The 19123-nt window shown below is 43.7% G+C and overlaps 1 protein-coding gene across 10 annotated transcripts in view; it reads right to left on the minus strand.

Annotated features, from left to right (window-relative positions):
- Positions 1-19123, minus strand: part of hpo (serine/threonine-protein kinase hippo) — a 52991-nt gene that overhangs the window by 24762 nt on the left and 9106 nt on the right. For 4 of the 10 annotated variants that reach the window (XM_045761251.2, XM_069301220.1, XM_045761257.2 and 1 more), the window contains exons 2-3: positions 4374-4854; positions 2143-2184 (exon numbers count right to left, since the gene is read on the minus strand). In XM_045761251.2, coding sequence (XP_045617207.1) covers positions 2143-2184; positions 4374-4519 — 188 coding nt within the window. In that variant the 5' untranslated portion in view covers positions 4520-4854. Of the gene's footprint in view, positions 1-2142; positions 2185-4373; positions 4855-15554; positions 15851-19123 lie in introns of those variants that run through there. The other 6 variants (XM_069301221.1, XM_069301218.1, XM_069301219.1 and 3 more) reach the window with 3 other exon arrangements.

Genomic DNA, 19123 nt, shown 5'->3' on the forward strand with positions numbered 1-19123 from the left:
CTCTTTTTATGTTGAGGTTATCTTGAGATGATTTTGGGGCTTAGTGTCCCCGCAGCCTGGTCCTCGACCAGGCCTCCTTTTTGTTACATACCCCCAGGAAGCAGCCCGTAGCAGCTGTAACTTCCAGGTACCTATTTACTGCTAGGTGAACAGAGCCATCAGGGTGAACAAAACGCTGCCCATTTGTTTCCGTCTCCACTGGCGACCGAACCCGGAACCTCAGGACTACGAATCCCGAGCGCCTGTCCACTCAGCTGTCAGGCCCCAAGACCTTAATCATTCTCTGTGGTTGAATGCTTAATAACACTAGTTTCTATGGTAGTCATCTTACTCTGTCAAAGTAGGCAAGACCTGAATGTGTGTGTGTGTGTGTGTGTGTGTGTGTGTGTGTGTGTGTGTGTGTGTGTGTGTGTGTGTGTGTGTGTGTGTGTGTGTTTATGAATATAAGCTGGTTAGAATTGCATTTCACCTTTCACATTAATCACATTCTGTGGTTGAGTACTCAATAACCAATTGTACTATGTATAAGATCACGAACCCTGTTTATGTAGGACAGATGTAAATATATGTATCGTATGTATGTTGGTTAGCATTACAAATGCACTACAATCACCTTCCGTGGTTGAGTGTTCAATACCCCATTCCCCAATACGTAGAACATATATCTATCTATCTTCCCGCCAAACACACACCGAAACTACGACGTTGGTACAACGTTCGAACAAGTTTTAACACCTAACCAGTTATAACCAGTATAGGAAGTTGTAACAACGTTCTAATATGTCATAAACACGTTAAGCCAAGATGTAACAACTTTATAACAAGTTGTAACAAGCGGAAAATAGAGACAGTTTCGGTTTGTGTTTCCAGGGTTCCCTGTCCACGGAGGAGAGAAGAAAATGCATATATATGTTGTTTAAAATCTTAAAATATATGCATAGTCTGCTGTAGAAAAAAAAAACTAAAAATAAGAAATAAAATTAATATTCTTCTTGCTCTCGTAGTCTCTCAACCCCCCCCCCCCCTTTTACTCTCGCCTCCCTCCCTCACTCCCCCCATTACCCTTTTCCAGCTGGATCTCCCCGTCCCTTCTGTCACCCCCATCTCGTTCCCCTCTCCCGTTACCAACAACCCCTCCAGCCACACAACAACACGCCTCTCTCTACCCCACATTTCATTACAGACATGTCATGTTCATTTGGCAATAAGGAATATCAAATTCGTAACGTTATAACACGACGCCACAGCCACGGACGGTCATGTAACACTCACGCCTGTGAAAGTGATCTGGCATTAGCTCTGCATGTGGTCATGGACCAACTTCTCTCAACACATGTGCGTGTGCGCGCATTCCCTTTTTGGAGTTGCCGCGAGTTGGTTGATCAATGTCCCCCCTCAGCCCGGCCTCCTTGTTGATGGTACTTTATTGACCTAGTCAACCAGGTTACAGATGTACGGAGTTCCCCCGGCTTAATAAACATTTACATTTATATGCACGCAACTTTACGGCACAAGATCCTCTAGACATCCGATGTTTCCAACATAGGATGGAAACGATGTACGGATATAGGTACACGATGCAAACAAGTTCCAAGTAGCACGGGCTATGGTGAGCCCGTATATTTTTTACCTCCCCATTTATTCTCCTAGTTTTCTGTTAAGACACTCAGAATTTTAAGATGAAGTTTTCAAGTTCAGTTTGCTATATACAGTTTTAAATATCAGGAATTTCTTTTTCAGTTTTATTAAACAATAGAGATTTTACACAAAATTTGAAAATTTAGTTTTGTTTTATTAGTTGTATAAAACTAATATCAATATAGCTATAGGTTAAGTACTAATTGTAATTAAGAAGCAATAAAATGCTTATCTTCAAACTCTAAGAAGGTTAGGTTGTGGTTTTCTACTCAGCTTCGCAGGTAAACTCAAATATTCACAATATATTTAACAGTACGGTTTAATACTAAGTGAAAATAAGTACAATTCCTGACTGCTATGAAAAGTACATAATTGCACTTACTTGTGCTGTTACATTTACCTCCCCATTTTTGGAGGACGGGTTGCCCTAATAGACACGTCTACAGTCACGACACAAGAAACACTAAACAAACAAATGTGATTGTGCACACCATTAACACTTACCCATTTTCATTCTGTTCTTCACTGTGCTTCGTGTGCGGCTCACTGAAAAGAGAAGAAATTATTAATTAAAGACAAAAATACATGTAAAAGTAAAATTTAAAAATAAGGCTTACTTATTTCGCCTTTGATGACTTCTTGCCGACACCTTAATATATTCAGTGCCTTATTCATCCTGCTAGAGACAACAACAACATGCTGTAGCCTCTTGTGAAACTGCTGTCATAAGGTGTAAGAAGTGTTATTTTCAACGCACATATCTTTTATAACTCTCTACAGACGGCCATGTGAAAATGGACGGAATCACCGAAACGAGTCGAGAGGTAATTTGATGGGCGACGAATGTTTTGTTTAGACCTGAGTGCTGTTTGCGACACCTTGGCGGGAATCTCCCACCAATCAGCGCCACCGACCCCACGTGACCGAAGCGAGGTCAACCTGGGTCATCAAGGAGGCAGTCTCTGTTCGTTTTCAATAGTGAATATACACAGTAAGAAGTCTCGCTTCGCCTGTCGTAGAGCTTTGGTCAACCTGCAAGAACCGCGTCCAGCCGGACACAGCGGGTGCTGTTAAAAGGTGAGGGTCTGCCACTTTAATACAGTGGCAGAACTGTTAGTCATGTTATGCCACCTATTAGGAGTGAGGACGGGTTGGTATGACAATTCAACGTCAGCTCTATATCCCCCCTGCAAAAAAAGTCACATCAGGTGAATAAATTAACCTGGAGAGAGCAGGTAGCATATACAAGGCTCCCGGTCAGCCACCCGAGTGTGTGAGAGAAGGGGTGGTGAGGGGAGAGCACACAGACAACACTAATCCTTCTATCTCCCCTTCAAGTGAGGGCCTTGCACCCACAACACTGCTCAACATTCGCCCCCCCCCCCCCCGCTCCTTCTACAAGGAACTGCAACACCCTCTCCTCTCCTCGCCGCCGCCACCACCACCACCACCCATCATCCTATTGCGAGTTGATCTCTCGCCTACATAATATTCTCTTGAGTACATAAATCTCAAGAGTTAATCTCCGAGTTGGAGATTAACTCGGAAATTGGTTCTTCCATAAGTTTAAACAGTCAGGGAGAAACATTCCTCGTTAAATTGGCTATAGGCCTAGCTGATTAACAAGCAACTAAAACCAATGAAAGTATATTCAGGGTTATGATAATGAATAATACATCGAGGCAAAACGTTTGTGCCATATAACCTAAACAAATTACAGTATTCATGTAATCCTTGTGCTAGGCTTATAATCTCAGCTTGGTTCCCGGCAGACAAAACTGGGCATTCGACTCTTGTAACCCATCATGGCCGCAGGGATTATACAAAGAGGAACACTGCTTGTCTCCTATCCGCAAGGAGGACACATTTACCGTTGCTACCAACAAGTACAGGCGAACACAGCAGCCTGCTCCCTACACAACTTCCCTCACCAATCCAAAGACTAAACATTTTATCTAAATTCCTAACGATACCACGACTAAATAAATACACTAATAATGTATTAATCTAGTGCACTAGATAATACATTACTGCATTCCTAGCAATTGTTAAAGGAACTACCCGATTTTAAGTCATGCGAGACGAGTTTACTAGTGTTAACTGCTGCCTTATTCCATGTGACAATTTGAAAAATTTTAATGATGCTTGACAGTAGCTTTAAGACGGTGGTGGACTTGTGTTGAGTGATGACAACAGCTAGGCTTGCATGTGTTATCACAGGAAGCGTTATCACCCAACCTGTCCTCTCCAATAATACACCGCATTTGGACGTCAAAATTCCCCAACGGACAAAATATGAGGGACTATAAATCACTGCGGCTCAATCACTTTTTCTATGCGTGGGTCCGTCAGTTAGAAAATTATGTACTAAATTGCCTGAATCTGTCAGTTGTGACAGGACAGTCTGTATATCACCAGCCTCGGTATACAGAGCTTGTGAACCTCTTAAATTTGCACACATATATCAGTTTGCTCATTTCAGTGTCGTTTACCTTTAAATACATTAGCCATGTTTAAAACGGTAACCATGTTTAAAACAGTAGTTATCAGTTTACCCAAAGGTAAGCAAGCAAACACACCCCATTCGTGATACACAAAAGCATAATGAAAATGATTGTACTCCATGCGAGCCAAAATATCCACACACTATATGCAATAACGCGTGGGGAACAAGACAATAAAGCTAGACAAGAGTATATGCTAAATAGGCACAAAGAGGCACATGTTAAACCTACCCGGAGTGGGAGAGTCCGTTGACTACAGGGGATGAGAGGGGCCGCGGCCGGCGCCTCTTGCTGTTAGGCTTGCAGGTGTTGCAGTGGATGGTGGGTGTGATACCCGGGTATAACAACTTCTCGCGGAACTCCAGGCTCTCCATCATGGCTGATATTCATCACACGCCTTCCTTAGTAACAACTGGGTATGAACGCTCGTGCCTAGCTCACGTGTAGCCAGTGTGGCGCCATAATGCCCGCATACACTTCACCAAAAACCCGCCCATCTTCGAAACGGGACTTAATTAATTGAAAATTTCATTTCTTCTCACTTTTAAAACACTAGGTGGCATAGATAGCAGATTCCACTTGCACCTCTGCTTTAATACACCTGGAGTTGACAGAATTCTTTATACAACTCTTAGATTGAGAATTTCCAAATAAATTTATCAAATTTGCTTAATGTTTCTTTTCTCGTTCTTTACTTCAATTTATGCGCAATCTTAAAACACAAAAATAAATGTTTAATATAGAAATTTTCAATTATAAAGTACTCGTATTTGTTTACATCGCAGGTTGTAATTACATTTGCACTTAAGATACATTACAAAAAGGTATGTGGCCGGAATATCTCTGGATACGTTAACATGTATATCGAGCACCCCACCACCCTGTACTTTACGATGTTAAATATTCTAAAACCTTTTTTTGCCATTCCGTATAAAATCCAACCTAACCTAACCAGAAAACGATGAACCCAAGCAACCCACCTAACCTATTTAGTCCGATGCACAGGAATCGCTGATATTTGCGAGCCGTTACTTTTCATAGTTGCATATATTACCGATAACGTAAAATAACACTTATCTGTAAATATCTGATCCAGGTTTAATAATATTTGAATTCACTTGTCATTACAATATCGGACTTATTTTGGGTTAATCACTAGTTTTCCTTCATGAAGAGCCTGATACTTTTGTATTTAGCCTACCAGTGTTAGGAAAGAATATGGTGGTGTTAAATACACTGAACTATCAAGAGTGGTGGTTTCATAAGAGCTCCCGTCTTCCCCTACTCAACTGAACATGGCCTCGCCCACCACCCTACAGAGATCCCTTAATGCCACCTCACCGCACGTTCCATCCCTCCCACTCACACCACAACCATCCCCATGCCATCCTCGCCAGTCCTACTAACACAACCACTAACGTCTCTGCACACCACAATTACCTTACTCGTTCTTAACATTCTAAATAGCATTTTTAATCCATTTGGTACAACACCGGTCATCTGCTTATCCCCTCCCCAGCATTCCTCACACTAGGGTTTAACCCAATTAGGCCTAAGCCTATGCCATCAGACATTTCAGACAAGAGAGGGAAGAGACAAGGTGGACAATGCTTCATTTCTTCACAATAGGACTGTCAATGGTGGTAGTTCCCGTTTCTACCCAAAAAAAACTTGATACCCTAAACGTTTGAACAGGTTGAATGCGCTTCAAGAAGTCGTGGAAGCCACCTACATCTATAACTTCTTGGTAAGCTACAAAACAGAACTGGAACGTCAGGAAAGTTAAAATGAAACGCGACACAAACAAAAAATGCTAGTAGGCGGGTTATAGGCCTCGCTTCATGCACCATGAAGTGTACGCGCGCGGAGATGTAAGAATCACTTAATGCAAATAAAATCTAAAGAGTAATTTTGTTGGCGCATACATAGCCTTCCCAGTTTGGTGCCTTCTTTTGATAATTGCTTTTGTTGGCGCATGGTAAAACTCTACCTTAAAATGTACCTGGATAGGGGTTCTAGGAGCTCTACTGCTCCCTTAGCCCCGTCCGAGGTGTGGCTAGACTTGTGAGAACTTGGTCCAACAGGCTCTTGTTTGGCTCAGCCAGCAGGCCCACATATCTACTACAGCCCGGTTAGCCCAGCACTTCTTGCAGGAAAACTATTCAGTTTTTTCTTAAAGACTTCCATTTTTGTCTGGGAAAGACAAAACTTAGTTCGCCCCGTAGGCATCAAAAGTTGTGCTATCGAAATGGATTGAGGAGCTTTCAATATAACGATATAGATATATTGTGGGCAAAGGATTCACAAATTGGTATGTGAATAACTCTGTAGGCCTATGAGATAGTTCTTCTGTTGTTACTAAGGAATATCTGTAACTGACATAGGTTATGTTGTGTAATGTTAGGCAACCCTACATCGGTTGAAAGAAATTGAATTGGGGTAAGAGTGAATTTTCTGTTCCCTTAGCATTAGGCATACTACTTACTCACTCATTCTCACCAGATGGTCTAGACAGGATGCACACCCGCGCTGTGTGTATATATTAGAAGGCCTGGCTTTTGTTATGATCCACGGTATTCTGTTTAACACAGCCCCAGACAAGCCACGCGCCAAGCAGCCCCAGACAACAAGCCACGCGAGTCAAAACGTACTTTAGACAATTTTAACCAGGCGGAACACCCCGGGAATAACAGCCAGCCAAGACGGTAAACTATGTTCACCGACACTTAAAACACCGCGGTATTCTTTGTTGACCTAAACCACGCTACTTTAAACACATTCAACCCACTTCCCAAGACTTCTTTAAAATCAAGAAATATGCGTCCCAGGCTTCTAAGATTTAAAGATTTACACAGCCGTGGTTCCATTCTCACTAGCCACATTTACTCCAAGGAGAGTCAAGGAGCCAGTCTGGTTACTTGCAACAAGACAACCTTCCTCGTTACATTCCCACCTTGGTAACAAAATATGGTAAAAATCGATAATGGTTAGCAAAAACCTAAAAATTAGATTTCACATTTTTACCTGTTTAATGCCAAAAAATGCAAGTATGTGTTTTCACAACAATTACGTTAATTTTATGTATATAAATGAAAATTGTGTAGGCATAAAACAGCTATAAACCACTTGAAACATCGAAACGTGCAATAAAAACCTATTGCCAAATTATGTGGTAAAAGCAACCAATCAAGAATAGCTGGAGTGTTTCAAGCGTAGGCTAGACATAAGAATGAGTTTGGGTGGATAAAAATAGGAGCTGCCTTGTATTCTGGAATCTCGGATATTGCACAGTATATTTATTTTATTCTGGGTTTTCCAGTATTATTGTGCATCTAGTATGAAGGGTGTGGCGTCACGCTAACAAATACACAACGGACGCAACACTTCACATACACAGACGCAATAAAGCACCTAAGTTATTGGGATCGTCTCAAAGCTCTCTAAATGTACTCTCTAGAAAGGAGACGAGAGAGATAAAATAATATACAAAGGGAAGATACTGGAGGGCCAGGTCCCAAATCTACACAGTAAAATAACAACATACTAGAGTGAACGATATGGAAGAAAATGCATAATAGAACCAGTGAAGAGCAGAGGTGCCATAGGCATAGAGAACACTGTACAAACACCAGAGGTCCACGGTTGTTCAGTATCCTCCCAGAGAGCATAAGAAATATTTCAGGAACAGCCGTGGACATCTTCAAGAGAAAAGTAGATAATTTTCTCCAAGGAGTGCCGGACCAACCGGGCTGTAGTGGTTGTGGCTGCGGCCGCTCCAAGCAACAGGTTAGTGGACCAAACTCTCAAGTCAGGGTAGTAGTATGACTGCCAGAAGCAGGCATGGCCTGACGACATTGCACCTGTAGCCTCTTCAGCTGTACACATCCCCGTACCATCAGGCCAGAGCCGGCAGGCGGGTGTTTGAGTGAGACACCATCAAAGTGCTATACGCGAAGAGGGTGACAGCAGGGATGAAGAAGGGTTGAGCCGAGGTAGCAGTGCTTCAGTTAAGGGGAAGAGGAGGGAAGAGGGGAAGAGGCGGAGGGACGAGATCAAGGGGAAGAATGGGGGTGGGGGGGGTGACAGCAGGGATGAGTGAGGGCGGAGGCGGGGTGGCACCAGTTCAGTTTCATGTTGCCGATATATTCCTGGCACTGACTCAAACACTGCTCACCCAGAGTGTTTAAACTGCCTTACCTAAGACGAACCATCAACATACTCCTCTTCCACCTTCTACACATGGTTCATGAGAGGCGTCTTTCGTCATGCACATGACAAGGACTATCTTCACAGTCTGGATGCCACTCATTTGGAAAGACGCCGCATTGGAATACACAACTAATATATTAGATGGACTGGTTCCAAATCTACACACAAATAATTCCTTATGGAGACTAGGGAGTATGGCAGAACATGTCAAATAACCAAAATGAAAAGTAGGGGTGAACTAGGTACACTAGAAGACAATTCTACTTAATAATATACATGAGTGAGTGGATATCAATAACTGCCGCCTCTTATGAACCAAGAGGCCTTCTGCAATTTCCTTATTTCGTATGTTTTTAATCATTCTTAAAGGCGAATTATGTTTCAACGCTCTCTGTGTCTGCCTGACTGATAATAATGGTCAGTAGCCGCTTTATTTCGACGTTAAAGGAACCAAACTGCTTTCCGACTACTGGGGCGACAAACACATTATCACAAGACAAGCCTGTTTCCAGGGCGAGCTTGTGGCGTACAAGAACGCCCAGAGCCCACCCCAGGTAAACTCCTGGTATACCACCCACACACACACACACACACACACACACACACACACACACACACACACACACACACACCCACCAACCTTTTAACCGAGGACTGAGAACCTCTCTTGCTCTACAGTAGTGGTGAACCCCCCTCTCCCATCCCTGGTCTCCGTTGGAGCCCCGCTGTCTGCTAGTGTAGTCCGTGACGTACGCACCTCTCGGATTACTGTCTTCTGCCCGACAGGCTACCACCACACTTGCGTGTTTAAGTACTCACAGACCACCACGCCCCACCCTCACCCCCACCCAACTACTTATCTTCATGCATACACTTTAATTTTATTCCGAAGAGCGAGTTTATTAGGTAGTGTTACAACTCCTGTGAGTGAACATAACAATTATAATATCCCTTAATAGGAATTTTTTATTTTGTCACTTGTTAACAGACGTAACTGGGACTGTCTAAAATGTCTGGATTGAGCACTGTCAAAGGCATTATAATCTACCTGTATTCTCTTACTTCCTGGCTGTATTATCGACCAAGATGGGTATGTACTACAGCATCTTGTGGCTTCTTTTTATCCCGTCTCGTATATTTGCTGGCAACGTTGTGTTCACGAGTTTCACATAAATATACTCTTACTATATACTTATAAATCAACAAAATTATTAACCACGTATGTTTTTACTAATATATATTGGTTATTAATGTTTCAGTTGTTTCTCATGGTCCTGTTTGTTATATTCACACATCTGTTTGCCGTAGCACAGGTGTTACTTGTTCTACAACCGCTCACAGTGTTGTCATCCACTTTGACACTACACTTGACCTAATACCTCCCACTAACTACTGACATACCACAAACCTACAGTCAGAGGCGAGCGTTAAAATAAAACCAGACATAAGAACAAATGAAAAGTTAGAAGGCCCAGTGGCCCATGTGAGGCAGCTCCTATTTATATCCACCCAAACTCATTCATATACAGTACATGTCTAACCTACACTTGAAACAATTGAGTGGACCCAGGTCTACAGTGTTTGACACAATAGTTAGGGATATCAAGACAGAAGTGACCTTCGAGGAGAAAGGTTAACTTAATACTCGGTGATCTGATGACTATAACCGAGAAAGGTTCTATTAATAAATATTTATTATGGTAGCCGATCAAAAGAGGTAGGCCTATTAAGCAGAGGGTAGTGGCGGTAGTCACAGCAGTCATTATAGTTGTCAATCTTCTTGGCTTCCCTGAAAACAGCCGCACTGTGTCCTAAGTATTTAACTGACGTCTATGTAGTCGTCAGTGAAAGTCCCACATCCCTTACGCAAGGGTTATGTACATCGTGTGTGTTATTTCCTCTGGACTTGCATAAAAGTAATATTTTAGATTGCTCTTTCACTGATGGTCCTTTGGCGCGCTTAGTTGTGATTCACACACCACACTACGTGCTGCGGAGTCTAACGGCCTAGTTGAGGGCGGCCACATTTATCTTCGGAACCAAGATGGTATGGTGGCTGTGCTTTCCTATCACTCACACCGGAGTTCTCCCCAGCCTAATAACCTTGCACTTTGGGCCATTTTTTGTACTTAGCTGATGTTAGTTCTTTGTCAAGTCTGGCAGTGAAGGCTGTGAATGGCGGCGTGACTCGCTACGATGTGTTTCCCTGCCGTCTACTTGCTGACCACTGGCTTGGAGTTTCTCCTCAAGTGTCTTCCACTGACGTGTTTCCAGTTCCTATGTCCTTTTGTCCTGTTTTGTTTAAATAAGGCTGTTCTTGTCTATCCTCCCCCCCCCCCCTCAGTATCGTTTTTGTAGTCATGTTGCCTATTTTCATTTTCTAGAGTTATCAACTTGTCGTAACGTTAGTCAATTCAATTCTGGCACTTGTGTAGCAAATTAAAGTGCCAAAATTGGCAGGACATCATTTACAACTTCACGAGGCGAGGATTCCACGCCGGTGGTGCGTACTCTAGCGTTAGCTTGAACCTCTTCCCTCGCCTGCTCTGGAAATGTCTCGCGTCCCACACCACCAACACTCTCATACACCACGAGAACATTACAATTTAGCACGGGGTGGAACAAGGACACGGGTAGAAATGAGTATCCAAATGAGCCACAGGCAAAAATTTTCACCATCTTTTAAGAAAAAATTTGTTGGTCAGTATCTTCCCTCCAGACTAAGATAGAACTTCCTACATTTCCTCCACCGAGTGATACAGCAAGCATACACCTCCAAACTTGTAAAGCCACTACAAGCAACCGACCTACCGGTAGCAAGAGCTGTGGACGCTGAATGATGACAAAGAGGTTCATGAGTGTTAGGCCTGTGAGAGTCAGTGAAGTGAATGACTAACTACACAAGGCGTGAATGTACACCTGTAACAGACGAGGCTGATGACGTCATGAACACCTGTACCCGACCACATACCACAGTCTACCACACTCGCCTATGGGCGTAGTGTGGTGTGCCTTGGGTGGAGTATACCTGGAGAAGGTTCGGGGTATTATTCTATTTCCCAAGCCCAGCCTGGGGCCAGAAACTGTGATAACTTTGTCCGAAAAGTTATCAACTAACCTTTAACTTACTTTCAACGCTCCAAAGGCCCGGTACTATGAGTATAGAGTAGGACCTGGGAAGGTATGTGGAGGGCTGGAATATAGTGTAGTCAAGTGTCTGACCAAAACTAACAGATGGTAGGGAGTGACTAGATGGAACGGAATGGCAGAGGGTTCATGGTTTAGGAGAGGAGGAAATAAAAGCAGTGTGAGCAATACCACATGTTTCCCGGCATTCTTGGCACATTAGGGTGCACGTTCCTCGTCTTCAATCGTATAATTCCAGCTTCAAACGACCTTGTTAAATCGGTCTGGCGATTCACTGCTCGTTAATAATCAGAGTGATTCACCAACCTGGCTGTCTGCAGTCATGCTTCACACACACACACACACACACACACACACACACACACACACACACACACACACACACACACACACACAGGTGGAAACAGGTGGGACACAGATGGAAACTTAGTACCCAGATGAGCCACAGAGACGTTAGAAAGAATTTTTTCAGTGTCAGTAGTTAATAAATGGAATGCACTAGGAAGTAATGTGGTGGAGGCTGACTCCATACACAGTTTCAAATGTAGATATGATAGAGCCCAGTAGGCTCAGGAATCTGTATACCAGTTGATTGACAGTTGAGAGGCGGGACCAAAGAGCCAGAGCTCAACCCTCGCAAGCACAATTAGGCGAGTACACACTTTCCTTCTCTTTTATGTACTGTTGAATAGACAACTCTGCCATTATAACACCCTATTGTATCAAGCACATAAGATACTTACCCTACAGTACACCCAGACTTTAATACTAAACACTGGTATAAACACTAAATATCCTCCAGATAAAAGACATTTTACTTTAATCAGGATATCACTCCGCCTCGTTATCAATATCGAGTCTAACCCCTGATCCTAGAGTTGTCATGTATCATTACCCAGATGTGATAATGTGAATATGCCAGCCTTATCAGCGAGTGCAAGGGCGTGAAGGCTGCCCAGGAAGCCGCATTGGTTGCAGGACTTACAACGGAAACGTGGGCATGTTCCTTGCCTGTCACCACCACCCATTGGGCGAGTGGGTGGGGGGACATCCACGCTGCCTCAAAAGGAACCTGTACACAAGTTAATTGACAGATGAGAGGCAACAGCAAATAACCGAAGCTCAACCCCCGCAAGCACAATTGAGAACAAGGCTCTAAGAAATGATTCATCTCAGTCATTTCCTTTTACCTGTTGTTGTAAGCTATAATACTACATTGCACAATCATTGTTTACCCTTCCGCGCTCCAGACGTCTTATCTCAAGTGCCTCAGCAACTCCTCATAACACGCTACACGTCACTATCTAGTTTTTCTAAAGAACGTTTTGAAAATATTCCGCGTAGTGTGGTCTTTTGCTCTGGCAATAGGCAAGCTTGGAGGTCGCTCCTGCTTCCCTTTTGTGCATCTGTACAGATGCCCAGGATGTGTTGCACTGTTGCCCCACACAGGATGTGTGGAGCAACAGTACAATCCTATGCATGGTTGCTGTTCAGTATTATATCTAAATCGTTTATATGTAAATAACAAAGGTAGCAAAACAGAGCCCTGCAGGTACACCACTTATAACAGTGTCCAACTCTGACTTTGACTCCATTTATACCGACTCTGCTTCCTTTGAAATTTATGATTTATGCAACCAATGACAGCACCCCTATACCACGAGTCTCTAACCTTTCTTGTTAGTCTCTCGTGAAGCAGTGGCGAAAGCTTTACTAAAGGATTGTGTGTGTGTGGAGGGGGGAGGAATAGGAAGGTTGAAAAAAAAACTTGCCTCCTCTACCAGAAGCAAAACATCAAACCACCTTTTCTCTCTCCTTTACGAACTGATCATATATTTAAATAGACTTATGGCATCTGTGTCAGCTTAACCGTTAAGAACTACAGATGGTTTTAGTTCATTTGTACATCTTAAGCTTTCAATAATTACCATGTAAATGGAACGAGTGCTTGTAACTGTGACGTACTTCCTCCCGCCCGAAGAAGGCATGCGGTCAAGTTCTCAGTAGGCTACCCAAGTGCCTGCAAGCTTACTCTCTCTCGACACAGTCGCTCTATCATGAGCACCGTCCCGCCTCACACTAACCAGTTCTCGGGTTATCTGTTTCAGATCAGCACGTGCCCCATCAAATCTTCCCAGCTCAATTTTCCGATTGTTGGCTATGGGGGAGGGGGGGGGGTAAGTTTGGAGAAGTAGGAGAGAGAGGAAGGGGGAGGGCAATGGAGAAGGAGATAGGCTAGGCTCAAGAGTGATATTGAAAGGCGATTGGATTATGGTACAGGTGTAAGGCAGGTGGAAACCTTTCTAACCAGAGCACGAGGATTAGTGACCCCAACGTGAGGGTGGGTAGTGTCCCACCAAGAGGACGGGTCACTAGTGTGAACCCCATGCATCATATCCGTGCTTGGTAAATGTTCTCACGGGCTTTGTTTCCGGACACGACAAAAAGTAAACAAAAGCTTTGACGTAAGTGCCTACAAATAACAAAGAGTGCCTCACCAGGGGACAGGGAATCAAAGGTGACACAAATCAATCATAGGTGGAGTAAGATCAGTTTGTCCATGAGCTTCAGTGATCACCCCCATCGACGGTGTTCATAGGGGCACCCTTAGGATTCGAATGTCAATTTTGTAAGCCTCTAGAACTTAAAACGACCTAGTGGATGAAAGAAAGGCGTTTCTGATGCCCACGATTAGTCGTTCCTATTTGCAAAGTGCTTGGCCAGGACCAGACTTGCTTTCCCAAGTTTTCCCAAGGTGTGCAACATTTCGATAGCCCAAATTTATCCACGCGTGTTAATTCTTTCCATGGAAAACTGGCAATGAACCAAGCAACGCTTTCATGTAAGACTCGGTGGTACAGGTATCCACTAAACAATGCAGACAGCATTGCCTGCATTCTTATACTTGCGAATTTGTGGGACAGATACTATCAGAGCACTTAGGGTTCCTGAATCCCAATAGTCTCCTAAGTCATTGAAGGAGCCAGCCAGCGAAGTACTCTTGCAGACTTATCACCCACCAACTTCCTCGAACAATAACGAAGACTCATTTGGATAGCTCCATAGTCGAGAATAGTCTCAACAATAAAAGTGGCAGCTTCATGAAAAAAATAAAGATCACCACCTTGGTGTGCAAGCCCCTCATGTTGGAGATTGCTTATTAGCTGTTCCTAATTCATTTTTTAGGATGCACCTCAACCAAACGGCCCTTAGTATTGATGTTGCTCATCACTTATATATAATTTACCACCACCATCTTCCCCAAACACAGGTGTGTCTGCTGCAACACATTGACAAACCAAAACGAACACTATAGTCTCATCTATTGTGAGAGGAAAGAGATTCCAAGCAATCTTTGAAGCATTGATGTCATTAAGAATGTCCAGCACAAAGGGAACCCCAGATGTGCAGAAGTGAGCCATAAGCATCCAGATGAGGTCTGCCTGCAGCCTTGGAGGGATGGTAAACAGGTTGTCTGGGGCTACACATTTTTAAGGTCTTGGTAGTACAGTGGCTTTGTTCTCTACTCACAATTTAGGATCCCAGGTTCTATCCCTGGACGAGACAGAAATGGTTGGGCACATTTCCTTTCACCTAATGGCACTGTTCATCTAACAGTATATAGGTACCCGAGAGTACCTATATACAAGGACACACACAGGGACACAGCACCACTCCTGTGCCAGGTAAGTTACGGGCTCACCATAGCTCGTGCTACTTGGAACTTGTCTGAGTAGCTGAATCTATAACAGCATAGGCATCTGTTGTGGGGTTTTATCCCGTAGGAGGGTCGGTAGTTTAACCTTGAGGGGACCTCGATACAAGGCTAAAGTATATACACGAGCTTTCTGTCCCCAGAAAAAACGAGTTTTGCGCATCTACACTAAACGATACGTATATATACAGTAGTGTATCTGAAGGTGGTGGAGCTAACACTTTCAGGGAGACACATAACCAGTATATACGAGGGGAGGGGGAGGGGAAGAAGAGGACCTACTACAGTGTTACAGATTCCTGCCAAGACTCAGAAGGGAACTCTTTTGGTAAACCACATACCTTGTTCCAGAGCCTCGGTGTCACGATTCAAAAAGAAAATACCTGTTGTATTGTGGCACACACACCTATGTATGACTCCTCTGTATGGAACTATTAGCTTTACATGGTGTGCCCCCCCCCCTTCTAGGTCTAATAACCCAACGGACAAAATACGCTCCAGTGACTAGCATCAAACATTGATAAAACTAATTCAATGTTATATCAAGGTCGTTTAACAAGATTTGTGTGGCGTGGAAGACAGGGCCGTGCCCACTTGCACCAGAGTTCACTACTCCTCTCTCCCAGGTGGTGACAATGGACGTGTCGGTGGTGAGGGAGGGCGACAGAGGGCACCGGAAGGCGCGCTCTGCCGCCCTCCTTGTTATCGTGACGTTGTGACGCCCCCCCCCCCCCCCTCCCCCTCCCCCTCCACACACACACTCCCCGCCACACCACCGCTCCTCGTCCTGCACAAGGCACTGCTACAGGTCCACAGTTTCCCATTAAGACACCGCCACCACCCCCAACCCTCCCCCTTACACTCTATATTTACTACAATGGTTGTGACATTCCTCGCGTGAGGGAGGTAGAGAACTATTAAGAGGCATGAGAGGTTAGAGATAAAGGTATCGCTTTGCGTACGAGTGCCTTTATTGAATATGTATTTTATATAACAATTTAAACATTCTACCCCGTTTTTTCTCTATATTGTTTTTTTATAAAATTATTATTATTATAACGCTGCATAAAGCCACAAAGGACGGTGGTCACCTAGTTGTGCTTTCTGGGGTTGAGCTCTAGGCTCTTTGGTCTCGCCTCTCAACTGTCCAGACAAATACGCAGTTACAATTTTGTTTATACAGATCCATGTTCACACGAATGTATCACCTGCCTCAAAATTGGACAAAAGTACAAAAGTTGCCAAAAAGTATACCTGGTGTATACCTTGAATGGGTTCTGAGGTTGTGCTCCCCAAAGCCCAGCCAGGCTTCACTTGTGATAACTTGGACCAACAGGCTGTTGCTTGACCCACATATCTACTACAACCCGGTTGGTCCGGCATTCCTTGTTAAATCATTCGTCAAGGACAATTTATATCACAGACGACGCTTTAATTGCGGACTGTCTTCATAGACATCCGCAATAAAGGCTTGTCCTTGGCTGGGGTTTAACTACTGTACCTCATAACCACTAAACAATCATCCCCGTGCAATTATTACCCAAACATGGTCGCAGAGGACGATTACGAAACAAGAACATAATAAGGGATGATAATGTATTATGACGTCACTCACCGCCGGAGCTCCACATGCTAAGACCACTCCACCACCTCTGCTCGGGCCTACCTGGGCCACTAATCGGCTCGCGGTGGGTCAGGCTGCCCACCGCCAACCTTTAATCCCTCAAAAATTAACTCAGCCGATCAGGTTAAGAATGCTATAACATATCACCATAACAAATCTACCTTCCAATGGCATACTTTCAAAATGATAATTTTTACATGCACGATTCTGGTTAGAAAAATAGCACACCTCTCACAGTTTCGCAGAGAACACTAGAGGCGGTATGACCGCATCACACACACCTTTTCGAGAAGGGAAACAACAAGGCCTTGCGCACAGAGGTTTAAATGCGAGCCAGAGAGTAAAGGGAGCAGCATGGCGGCGATCCTGGGAGAAGCAGCAAGGTACGCTAGACAAGAGACACCTGAACAAATACATAGGATTAAGAGCTACCCAAACACACCAACACCGCTGGCACATGAGGCAACAGGTAGGCGTTAACGGTTACTCAACGGCAGATGACGCCGCCAGGTGGCCAAGCCAAGAAGCAGATTAAATAAACAACACAACTACACAAAGAATACACGGTGTAATACAAATTGACAGGGAGAAGACTCTGAAACAACAAAGAGAAGGACTAAGGCCACACCACCCGTTGCTTAGCACGTACACCAACTACAAATGCGAGGCAAGGTCTGGAAAATGGCACTCGACTTTCTGCCTAAAGAAATAAAGCTAATCCATTAGTAGTTCAAAGTGATACAAGTCACATCGTACATAAGACTAATATATATATATATATATATATATATATATATATATATATATATATATATTAGAGATAGTGAGACATATATATAATAATAATAATAATAATAATAATAAATAATAATATTATGCATACATATACACGTACGTGCCCACAGGCGTGTATTTTTACTATTTGTATCTGCAGAATCCAGCTATTCGATCTTAGACCTCACCTTTCAAACCAACTTATTTTTCCCTCTAATGTCTACTACATATATTTCTCTCTAACACACACACACACACATCCCCAGGAAGCAGCCCGTAGCAGCTGTCTAACTCCCAGGTACCTATTTACTACTTGGTGAACAGGGGGCATCAGTTTAAAAGAATCTCTGCCCATTTTTTTCTGTCGGGAATCGAACCCGGGCCATTAGGACTACGACTCCTAAGCACTGCCCGCTCGCGCTCTCTCTATCACCGTCTCTCTCTCTCTCACACGTGTGAGAGTGACCTATCTCACACATGCTCTCTCACACTCGCGTGCTCTCTCTCTCTCTCTCTCTCACACTTGCGTGCTCTCTCAGAGAGAGAGCACGCGAGTGTGAGAGAGAGAGAGAGAGCACGAGTGTTTCTCTCACACTCGTGCGCTCTTTCTCTCACACTCGCGTGCTCTCTCTTTCTCTCTCACACACTCGCGCGATCTTTTTCTCGCACTCATATGCGCGCGCGCGCTCTCTCTCACACACACACAGAGAAAAAAAAGAGAAAAGAAAGGAGAGAGGAGATATGATAGGGACATATAAAATACTCAGGGGAATTGACAAAGTGGAAATAGATGAAATGTTCACACGTAATAATAACAGAACGAGGGGACATGGGTGGAAACTGGAAACTCAGATGAGTTACAGAGATGTTAGGAAGTTTTCTTTTAGCGTGAGAGTAGTAGAAAAATGGAATGCACTTGGGGAACAGGTTGTGGAAGCAAATACTATTCATACTTTTAAAACTAGGTATGATAGGGAAATGGGACAGGAGTCATTGCTGTAAACAACCGATAGCTAGAAAGGCGGGATCCAAGAGTCAATGCTCGGTCCTGCAAGCACATATAGGTGAGTACATATAGGTGAGTACACACACACACACTCGCACTCTTGCTCTCTCACACTTGCGCACTCTTACACAGATTCACGGTCTATCTCTCTCCCTCTGACACACACACAGTCGAGGTCTCTCACTCTCACACACTGTTTTTATAATTAGAAAACAAGCCGTATGGAAACGCGTGCGCGCGACTTATTATTATTATTATTAACATCTTAATTGAACAAACCATTGGATAAAGCAGACATGTTCAGTGCAATACAACATGGGAATCCAAGACGCAGTCAAATGGATTTTAGACAGTTTTATTTCAGCGTAACGGTAGTAGGTTTAGGTTATGGAATTGATTAGGCCCACAACAGTTTCCAAAGGAGACATGGCAAGGATGATTGAAAGTCATTACAACTGAGAGTTGGACTGGCGGGGTTTCAGGAGTAATCGAGCCTGGAAGGAAAC

The sequence above is a fragment of the Procambarus clarkii genome, chromosome 45, assembly GCF_040958095.1.
Source record: "Procambarus clarkii isolate CNS0578487 chromosome 45, FALCON_Pclarkii_2.0, whole genome shotgun sequence".
Taxonomy (NCBI): Eukaryota; Metazoa; Arthropoda; class Malacostraca; order Decapoda; family Cambaridae; genus Procambarus; species Procambarus clarkii.